Consider the following 10,538-nt stretch of genomic DNA (forward strand, 5'->3'; position numbering starts at 1 on the left):
GGCAACCCTCAGCAACCACAGCTGGAATAACACCCCCGCCTTCAGGACCTGGCTTGCCATCAGGGACAACACCAAGGACATCGGTGCCACCATCAGGACCAGGCCAACCATCAGGAACAACACCAAGAACAACAGGAGCCCCATCAGGACCTGGGCAGCCATCTAAAACAGCGGGAACAACAGCACCACCTTCAGGTCCAGGACAACCATCAGGAACCACACCTAAGACAACAGGTCCACCACCAGGACCTGGACAACCAGCTGGAACAGCAGCTGGAACAACAGCTCCACCTTCTGGCCCTGGTCAACCTTCTGGCACAACAGCAGCAGTCACAGCACCACCACCTGGGCCTGGACTACCTTCATTAACAACACCAAAAACAACAGGACCTCAAACACCATCGACAGCAGCAGTAACTGTGCCAAAAGCGGGCACAACTGCCCCTGTCTCAGGTCAACCACCTGTGACAACAGTAGCAACAACAGCACCACCACTGGGGCCTGGACAACCTTCAGGGACGACACCAAGAACAACTGCGCCACCATCAGGACCTGGTCAACCATCAGGAGCAACACCAAGAACGACACTTCCCGCACCTGGACCAGGTCAGCCCTCTGGCACAACATCAAGAACATCTGCACCTCCTCCAGGACCAGGTCTACCCTCAGCTACAACAGCTGGGACAACTGCCCCACCACCTGGCCCTAGTCAACCATTAGGAACAACACCAAGAACAACAGGAGCCCCATCAGGACCTGGGCAGCCATCTAAAACAGCGGGAACAACAGCACCACCTTCAGGTCCAGGACAACCATCAGGAACCACACCTAAGACAACAGGTCCACCACCAGGACCTGGACAACCAGCTGGAACAGCAGCTGGAACAACAGCTCCACCTTCTGGCCCTGGTCAACCAGCTGGAACAGCAGCTGGAACAACAGCTCCACCTTCTGGCCCTGGTCAACCTTCTGGCACAACAGCAGCAGTCACAGCACCACCACCTGGGCCTGGACTACCTTCATTAACAACACCAAAAACAACAGGACCTCAAACACCATCGACAGCAGCAGTAACTGTGCCAAAAGCGGGCACAACTGCCCCTGTCTCAGGTCAACCACCTGTGACAACAGTAGCAACAACAGCACCACCACTGGGGCCTGGACAACCTTCAGGGACGACACCAAGAACAACTGCGCCACCATCAGGACCTGGTCAACCATCAGGAGCAACACCAAGAACGACACTTCCTGCACCTGGACCAGGTCAGCCCTCTGGCACAACATCAAGAACATCTGCACCTCCTCCAGGACCAGGTCTACCCTCAGCTACAACAGCTGGGACAACTGCCCCACCACCTGGCCCTAGTCAACCATTAGGAACAACACCAAGAATATCTTTACCTCCACCAGGACCTGGCCAGCCATCAGGGACAACACCAAGAACAACAGGCCCACCATCAGGACCTGAACAACCATCTAAAACAGCAGGAACAACAGCAATCCCTTCAGGACCTGGACAACCATCTGGAACAACACCTAAGACCACAGCACCACCCCCAGGTCCCGGGCAACCAACTGGAACAGCAGCAGGAACAACAGTTCCACCATCTGGTCCTGGCCAACCATCTGCCACAACAGCAGCAGTCACAGCACCACCGCCAGGACCTGGTCAACCTAGTTTAACAACACCAAAAACAACCGGACCACCATCAGGAAAAACTGTAGCAATAACTATTCCACCGTCTGGCACAACTGCACCCGCACCAGGGCCTGGTCAACCTTCTGGCACAACAGCAGCAATAACAGCAGTACCACCTGGACCTGGTCAGCCTTCAGTGACAACACCAAAAACAACCGGACCACCATCAGGAAAAACTGTAGCAGTAACTATTCCACCGTCTGGCACAACTGCACCCGCACCAGGGCCTGGTCAACCAATTAGAACTACATTTGGAGCGACAGTGCCTCCAACAGGACCTGGGCAACCCTCAGCAACCACAGCTGGAATAACACCCCCGCCTTCAGGACCTGGCTTGCCATCAGGGACAACACCAAGGACATCAGTGCCACCATCAGGACCAGGCCAACCATCAGGAACAACACCAAGAACAACAGGAGCCCCATCAGGACCTGGGCAGCCATCTAAAACAGCGGGAACAACAGCACCACCTTCAGGTCCTGGACAACCATCAGGAACCACACCTAAGACAACAGGTCCACCACCAGGACCTGGACAACCAGCTGGAACAGCAGCTGGAACAACAGCTCCACCTTCTGGCCCTGGTCAACCAGCTGGAACAGCAGCTGGAACAACAGCTCCACCTTCTGGCCCTGGTCAACCTTCTGGCACAACAGCAGCAGTCACAGCACCACCACCTGGGCCTGGACTACCTTCATTAACAACACCAAAAACAACAGGACCTCAAACACCATCGACAGCAGCAGTAACTGTGCCAAAAGCGGGCACAACTGCCCCTGTCTCAGGTCAACCACCTGCGACAACAGTAGCAACAACAGCACCACCATTGGGGCCTGGACAACCTTCAGGGACAACACCAAGAACAACTGCGCCACCATCAGGACCTGGTCAACCATCAGGAGCAACACCAAGAACGACACTTCCCGCACCTGGACCAGGTCAGCCCTCTGGCACAACATCAAGAACATCTGCACCTCCTCCAGGACCAGGTCTACCCTCAGCTACAACAGCTGGGACAACTGCCCCACCACCTGGCCCTAGTCAACCATTAGGAACAACACCAAGAATATCTTTACCTCCACCAGGACCTGGCCAGCCATCAGGGACAACACCAAGAACAACAGGCCCACCATCAGGACCTGAACAACCATCTAAAACAGCAGGAACAACAGCAATCCCTTCAGGACCTGGACAACCATCTGGAACAACACCTAGGACCACAGCACCACCCCCAGGTCCCGGGCAACCAACTGGAACAGCAGCAGGAACAACAGTTCCACCATCTGGTCCTGGCCAACCATCTGCCACAACAGCAGCAGTCACAGCACCACCGCCAGGACCTGGTCAACCTAGTTTAACAACACCAAAAACAACAGGACCACCATCAGCAACAACTAGAGCCATTACTGCCCCACCATCAGGAACTGCACCTCCACCAGGGCCTGGACAGCCATCAGGTCCAACAGCACCAGCACCAGGTACTGCAGCAACTACTGCAGTTCCTATGGGACCAGGGCAGCCTTCAGGAACAGCAGGGATGACCACAGCACCCCCAGCAGGACCAGGACAACCAACAAGGCAAACAGCAGGAACAACAGCACTCCCATCGGGACCTGGCATACCATCTCAGACCACTGCAGCAACAACAGCAGCACCTCCTGGGCCAGGACAACCCACTGTGCAGACAGAGGCAACTACAGCACCACCATCACAACCTGGACTGCCATCTGGAACAACAATTGGTGCAACAGCCCCACCAGCAGGACCAGGACAACCTTCTGGAACCACAGCAGGAACAACAGCTCCACCATTAGGACCAGGACAACCTTCTGGAACAACAGCAAAGACAACTGCACCCCCCTCTGTTCCAGGACCCGTTACAACTCCAGCTCTACCAACAGTATCACCTGGGCCACCATCACCAACAACAGCTATGACCACTGCACAACCATCAGGCTCAGCGCAACCGTCTGGTACAACTGTGGGAACCACACCGCCACCATCAATAACACTGCCATCTGGCACACCAGTTACACCTTTAAAATCTGGACCCTGCACAGAATGTTACTGTGGCCCAAAAATGGATCCTGAGACAGGGCTTAACATAATCTCATGTCAGCCTATTGTCTGCAACACGACCTGCGCTGAGGTAAATGCTGTCCTTTCACCTCACACACATCCACTTCTCAAACATGAAATCACTGAAGTTCCAACCTCACCATGGCACCCAAGAGAGGAGGAGTTTCATTCTTGACATTCGGTCAAATAAATTCCAGTTATGAAGGTCCTCCTCAATATAATAAAGGATAATTGACTAGACTTGTCCTTTACCTATTAGAGTAATGTTGTAATTTATAAACCATACCCAAGTCCTGATCATTTCTTTTCACTACCACACTAAAGAATCAGGAAAATTAGTGATCTGAAATAATTTTACTTTCCAACCAGGGTTATGAATATGTACCTGATCCTGACATGTGCTGCGGAAAGTGTCTTCAGAAGAACTGTATTGTTACTGCACCTGATGATTCAACTCGCCTCATTGGGGTATGTTTTGACGCCTCTTGAATTTATACTAAACCACTTCTTTATCAGAATTCTGCGTAGACATCTTTGGTCAATTTGTGGTTCTCTTCCATTCCTACAGGTCAATGAGACTTATTTTTCCCCAGACGATCCTTGTGTCAAATATACTTGCGATAGGATCAGTGATACACTGATGACCATCGAGATGGTCAAGGCCTGTGCTCCCTTCAACCCGGATGACTGCGAACCTGTGAGTTGGACATCTTCTTCTTTGTAATTTGGCATTTCCTCCTTTGTTTTACCACCACAATTTAGAACCGTTTTCGTCCTACATGTTGCCATATCCAAACCATCTGACTCTGTATCCAAACATTTCTACTGTGATAGGTTAATGTCAGCAAGTAAAAAGTCAACTTTTATTTCTTTCCATTTGCAGGGTACAGAGACAACTGATGCTGATGGATGCTGCAAGTCCTGTCAGTGACTGGTCACAATGGATCTTTCAAAATGAACAAATCTTGTGTGTTGTTCTGATATAGACCATTGTGTGTTGCAGGTAAGCTGCAAGATGTCTGTGAGGTAGAGGCTGAAGAGATCATTCTGGAGGTCGACAAGTGTAGAACAACTGTGCCGGTCACCGTCACCTCCTGTGTAGGCCACTGTGGAAGCACATCTCGGTCGGTTACACTTCATTTGTAATACTTTGTGTTTGCTAATCTCACAGAACGACTCAAAATAGAAATATAAGTTCCATATGTGTAGAAAATTTGTTCCTTAAGAAGAGTTCCACATCACAGCACCGAATGCAAAGAACTTACACCAGGGTCTTCACCTATTTTTTCTAAGTCGGTGAGATGGAAATGCAGAAAGCCACTGTTCTTTAATCAAGTAACCAAAATATATGTTTTACATTTATGTTTGGGTTCAATAACATTTTGTTTAGTAAGTAAGACAGACGTCGCTTTTGAGGAGTATTCGCAGCGCATGTTCACTTCTCCAAACAACACAATTGTTTCAATATTAAGTATACAATATTGAAAGAATAACGCATGTGTATGCATGCTTTCATGTGTTTGTGCTCAGATATTCTGCCGCAGCCAACTCCATCATGCACAAGTGTGAGTGTTGCCAAGAGGACACCTCCAGTCAGAGGCAGGTGGAGATGACCTGCGAGGATGGAACCAAGATCCAGCACACCTACACTGTGGTGGAATCATGCCGCTGCACCGAAGCTGAGTGTGTGCCAGGGACCACAGCACGACCACGCCGCAGGAGGCGATGAGCACCGACATACTGAGATCCACTGAATCATCAGCATGACTCATTTTAAATCATTAGCTTTCACTTTTCCTTGTCCTGTCAGGTGATGACAGGATGTGATCCAATGAACTTCCTTCTCTTTTCCCTGAAGCATGGTGATTAATAAAATAAATACTTCAGCAACAAGAAAACTGGTGTCTGTGGTGGTTTGAAATGCTTTGAATGGTGCAAAGAGGACACAGAAACCCCCGTGGATAATCTTACATCCCATCAGCTTCACCCCGAGAGGATCGTCTGACGCACTCATGCATAACAAATCCTGCTTAAGACTGGATTTGGGACCGCTCACTTAATTGAAATATTTACTTATCCACTGACTAAGTGGAGACAGAAATGCAGAAATAAACAAATATGGACGTACAGAAGTAAATAGTAAATAAGTAGATTATATATATGAAAATTAATAAATGAAGTAATAAAAGTGGAAATGTGATAACAAAATAAATTAAATAAAACAATAATAAATATATAATTCATTAAATTAATAATGCCTGCAGAAATGTGGAAATAAATATAAGTAATATGAAGATATATAGTAATATAGTAATGGAATTATTTAAGTTTTGATTTCTGCGTTAATTTTTATTATTTTATTAAATATTCAATGATTTATTTTGTTACTAATTCTTTTCATGTCATTCTCTCCTTCATACCTCAGAAAGCAGTTGGTATGGTGACAGCAGTTCAATCGAAGCCCAACGGAGTAATTCGCGGGCTCGAGATCCAAGATGGCCGTCTTCATTCTACGATCACTATTACTATGAACATTGTGAACATTGCGGTAAAGTCTTGAAAACTCCGTTACAGCGTCACTGGCTGATTTGCAAATGTGTGCAAACTGACCAAGGATGAGGACTGTGACGTATTTACCTGATAGCGCGGATCTCAGGAGTCAAAATCCTGCGGCATGACGCATTAGCAGGTGCTAACAGAGCTAAGGTCGCTGCGCTCTGAAATTGGTGGAGTTGGATCAAAACTGGACGTTGTTGGCGCTGGAAAAGTCTGTGTTCGAGGAGAAACAGACTGTAACCAAGCACTGCGCGCATGGATAAAGCTGAAAAGAGTGCACTTACTACTGAAGAGGACCTGGACAAGGTAAGGCTGAGCTTTCTGATGCTATACGGCGACTCCGCTTGTTCGGCGAATAGACACTTGGAAACTCGAGAGAGACGGCTTCAAGCTGCGAGATGCAGCCTGAAGCCGCCCTCTGCTGGAGTTCATTCCTGACGCGACGTCGCTGAGGCTTGATAAACGAGCTTGCAAAGTTGAAATTGCGCGCACCGAACTCTTCCACAGCACCGCCGAATCAAAACCGGCCGGCCATCACTCCGTTGCTTCGAGCCCAGGATCGTGAGTTTGTGTTCCGCTCGACGAAACAACGTGACATTACGCTGGAAGGAACCAGGCTCTTCTAAACCCAGGACTTGATGGGGCAGCGGTGTGAGTTTACACGACGAGAAAAGCGTTTATGGAAAAAGAAATGGAACTTTCCGTGGATTCCAGAACTGTCCACGCAAGGTGAGACTCCTTCACAGCAGGACGCTACACCTGCTTCCCACACTGAAGGATGCTGAGGACTTGCGTTTATTATTCATACTGGTGAGTTTATATGTTGAGGGGAGGTGGTAATGTTTTGGGTTTCGTTTTTTCGTGTTGAAGTGATTTCATTAACATTCGAGCAACACTCGTGTAGCATAGTTTCCAAAGTAATTACACATATGTCCTGAATCTGTCTCTTTTCTCGACAGATATAATAATAACGTTGTACGGAGGCCAGGAAGTGACATGCATGTGTAAAAAGTATCTCGAGATAACTGTTAGCTCGGGAGAAAAAAATAAAGTCATGCATGCCACATGTGGTATTATTTTGAGTAGAAGGCTCAGATCAGTGTTAAAAGCGCACAGACTTTGCCGGCAGCAATATTCTGACTTGCAGACAGTGAATGCTACGTATACTTTGTGTATGGTGAAAATTGTTTTTCAATGAATTGATTGCCTGTGAAAATGACTTGTTCATGTTCTAACTCAATTATGGATGTCTGCCGTTTGTCCTATTGCACTGTCGAAGCGTACTGTGAACACATAACCGATTAGCCACGATGCTAATAATCGCGCTGGTCATGCTAGTCAATATATTGGAGCGGAAAACATTTGTACCGGACTTATTTTTGAGATGCTAACAAACATGGAAGTGTCCGTGACTCATTTTTTTGTGTTTATCAGAGTATGGTGTCGATATAGTCAGCAAAACGGATTAGGTACGACCTTAACCGCTTGCAGCTAACATCCGCTAGCATTTATCAGATAGAAAAATTGTTGATTCACTATTATTAGCAGTGTTTCTGACCCATCTGGTTTGGACAAGTGTAACATGCTATATCTCATATTCTATCTGTAGATACTGCAGCTGAGCTGGTGAGAGACGGGACCAGTGCCACATTTCATCATGCCTGATTGAAGAATAGTTTCTAATAGACGTCTGTCTCCACTGTCAATTCGAAATAAACGTTTTGATGCTCACGCTCTGATGGCTGCATGCTCCTTATAGAAATGTGCCATGATGTAATAAAGCTATACAGGAAAACTGCAGCTTCAGCTTTACTATTCGACAGCGCTGTAAACGATGGTGGCGCACCACCACAGCTTAAATGAGGCCATCCAAAAAAAAAAAAAAAAATCTCTTATTGGAGATGTACTCTGACGTGAACCAACATATTAAAACGAAGTGAAAACAAATGGGTAGCATGTTATGCATCATGTAGGTTGAGATGAACACAACGATTTCCAGCAGGTTTTTCACAGAAGAATCCCGTAAGAAACATCCCAATGACCGTAGTCCGTTGCTCACGGAACTCAAGTAGTGCATTCCAGCTGGACACGTGAAGGAGACGAACCTGTGATGAAACATTTATTTCTTATAACTAAAAGATGGCCTATTTTGTTGTCACCAATTCAATGTCACAACGTTCCCCTTTGCTTCATTCTGAAACAATTGAAATAAAGTTTATTATCTCTCTCACTGGCTGAATGATGGAGTTTGATTCCTGATGTTGAATGATAGACGTTTCTTGATTCCCTTTCCTCATAAACAAATTAACGTGGGAATGGGGCACCGGAAACCCAGCTTTATGGCAGTTTGCAATTTGTCATTTACTGTACCAGTGGCACGGTCAAAAGCAAATGTTCTTAAACTACATATTGGCGCTTTAAGACTGCTTTTTCCTGCCACGTAAGAGATAGAAGAGCAAGAGGCGTTTTATAGGTCAAGTTGTAATTTAGGTTACATTGTTACATTGTTTCAGTTTTAACCGTTTACATTGTATGTTGCACTGTTTTGTTTATTATTTTGCTGTTATGCGCCACGGGTTGGAGGGGATAGGTATTTCATCTGTGCTGCATGCCAAGACTGTGAGGAACGTAGCTCGGAGACCCAAGTGCAGCAGGGAGAATAGAATAGAATAGCCTTTATTGTCCTTGTACAGTGTACAACGAAATTTGAGCGCTACTCCCTTGGTGCAAACAATGTACAAAAGAATATATCAAAAAAACAGTCGAAGACTGAGACCGAGCGTCATGTCCAAGAAATTTTAATAACTAACTCAGCTTCTAATCTCAAAGGAGGTCAAATACAAAAATACAAAACACTATATTACAAACTAATGGAGGAAGCCGGAAAAACAGACAATTCCAAAATACAACGCGAGATGGCGACAGAGTCCAACAAACAAAGGTAGAAACAAAACTAGCGTCCATGAGCGCGTAACAAATCTAGGCAAACGAGGAAAACAAACAAAAAAGAGACCAATCAGTAAAACTCACAAAATGAAAGCACATGGGGAAATGTCATGGTGGTCTGGAGATCAATCATCCAAGATGTTGAGAGGAACACGGAGGGTCATGCCAGGGAGAACACGTGCGACGAACTGACGCTGACGTTCAAGTAGGGCAGGGGATGATTGCAGGATCAGTTTCAGGTGTGTGTGTGTGTGTGTGTCCGTGGCGGGACCCCCAATCCCAGAAGAGAGGCGGGAGCAGTAAGCAGTCCAAACCAAAATGAGCAGATGGAGGGGGTTCATGACAAAGACGAAAATGTATTTCACATTTGACAATCCAGCCTTTTAATCTTAATGTTACCAATTCAATACCATTTGGACTGCTGCTGTCCAGGCCAATAATTGCATCATCATGGAGGAAGATTGGCATAACTTCGATAAATACGTGGCTGCAGCAATTGACATCATTTGTTGCCCTTGACAAACTCACAGCTCCGGTTAGCATTTGTTCATTAGCATGTATTTTTGAGACTAACTTGCAAGTTTTCTGGTCACTGTTAGTCCTAAAGGAGATATAAAAATCTGACAATTTAGGCCAGATAACTTTATTTTTATTTTATGACTCTAGTTTGTGAGAAATCATTGACATTCTTTGCCTCAGCTTGCTTCATAACTACAATTATTGTTTGTAACCTAAGATTTTTGAGTCAATAACATTTTGAAGAGAGACGTCACGTGACGTTAGCTATTATCTGTGTTTGCTCAGTTTGCTCTGCGATGTAGCCAGTAGTTCATGTTGCGTGTCCGCCAAGGAACACTCCAATGTTCATATTGCCCACCTCTGTCTCCGTACAGATTAGATAGAATTGTATCATTTCCCACAGTACGCCAGACAGTCTCTCACATGCAACGGTTGAAAACGCTCTTTTAGGGCATTAGGACATGTCCCCTTTACTTTGTTAATACCCTTCTATCGCTGATGGCTTGTGATAAGCAAAGAATATTGACACCATTCTTCATGTTGCTGAAATAATTTTAATAATCATGATTCAGGGAAAATTGGTGACACTTATTGTCACATGCTGTCAACACCTGACAGGAAAAAAGAAAGAGTCAAAGATGGATTTAAAATACATCGGTCATTGTGGTCATTAAATGGCGCTCAGTATGTCGGTGCTCATCGTCTCCTGCGGCGTGGTCGTGCTGTGGTCCCTGGCACA

At 46.4% G+C, this 10,538-nt stretch overlaps 1 protein-coding gene and 1 long non-coding RNA gene across 3 annotated transcripts; one reads left to right on the forward strand and one right to left on the reverse strand.

Moving 5' to 3' along the window:
• The first annotated feature begins 3,955 nt into the window (after positions 1 to 3,955).
• LOC128752800 (intestinal mucin-like protein) lies at positions 3,956 to 5,652 on the forward strand. Its single transcript, XM_053854436.1, has 5 exons — positions 3,956 to 4,246; positions 4,347 to 4,475; positions 4,662 to 4,701; positions 4,782 to 4,902; positions 5,309 to 5,652. The coding sequence occupies exons 1-5, from the start codon at positions 4,175 to 4,177 to the stop codon at positions 5,505 to 5,507; spliced, it is 561 nt and encodes a 186-aa protein (XP_053710411.1). The 5' UTR covers positions 3,956 to 4,174; the 3' UTR covers positions 5,508 to 5,652.
• LOC128752801 (uncharacterized) lies at positions 4,228 to 6,995 on the reverse strand. Of its 2 annotated transcripts, none has more exons than XR_008413705.1 (3): positions 6,619 to 6,995; positions 6,416 to 6,547; positions 4,228 to 4,884 (listed from the first exon to the last, which is right to left on the reverse strand). It is a non-coding gene; the product is annotated as an uncharacterized LOC128752801 (long non-coding RNA). The 2 variants fall into 2 exon arrangements; XR_008413706.1 differs by lacking the exon at positions 4,228 to 4,884 and adding an exon at positions 6,166 to 6,303.
• Between the last annotated feature and the right edge of the window lie 3,543 nt (positions 6,996 to 10,538).

The sequence above is a fragment of the Synchiropus splendidus genome, chromosome 1 (genome assembly GCF_027744825.2).
Source record: "Synchiropus splendidus isolate RoL2022-P1 chromosome 1, RoL_Sspl_1.0, whole genome shotgun sequence".
In the NCBI taxonomy this organism is placed as follows: domain Eukaryota; kingdom Metazoa; phylum Chordata; class Actinopteri; order Syngnathiformes; family Callionymidae; genus Synchiropus; species Synchiropus splendidus.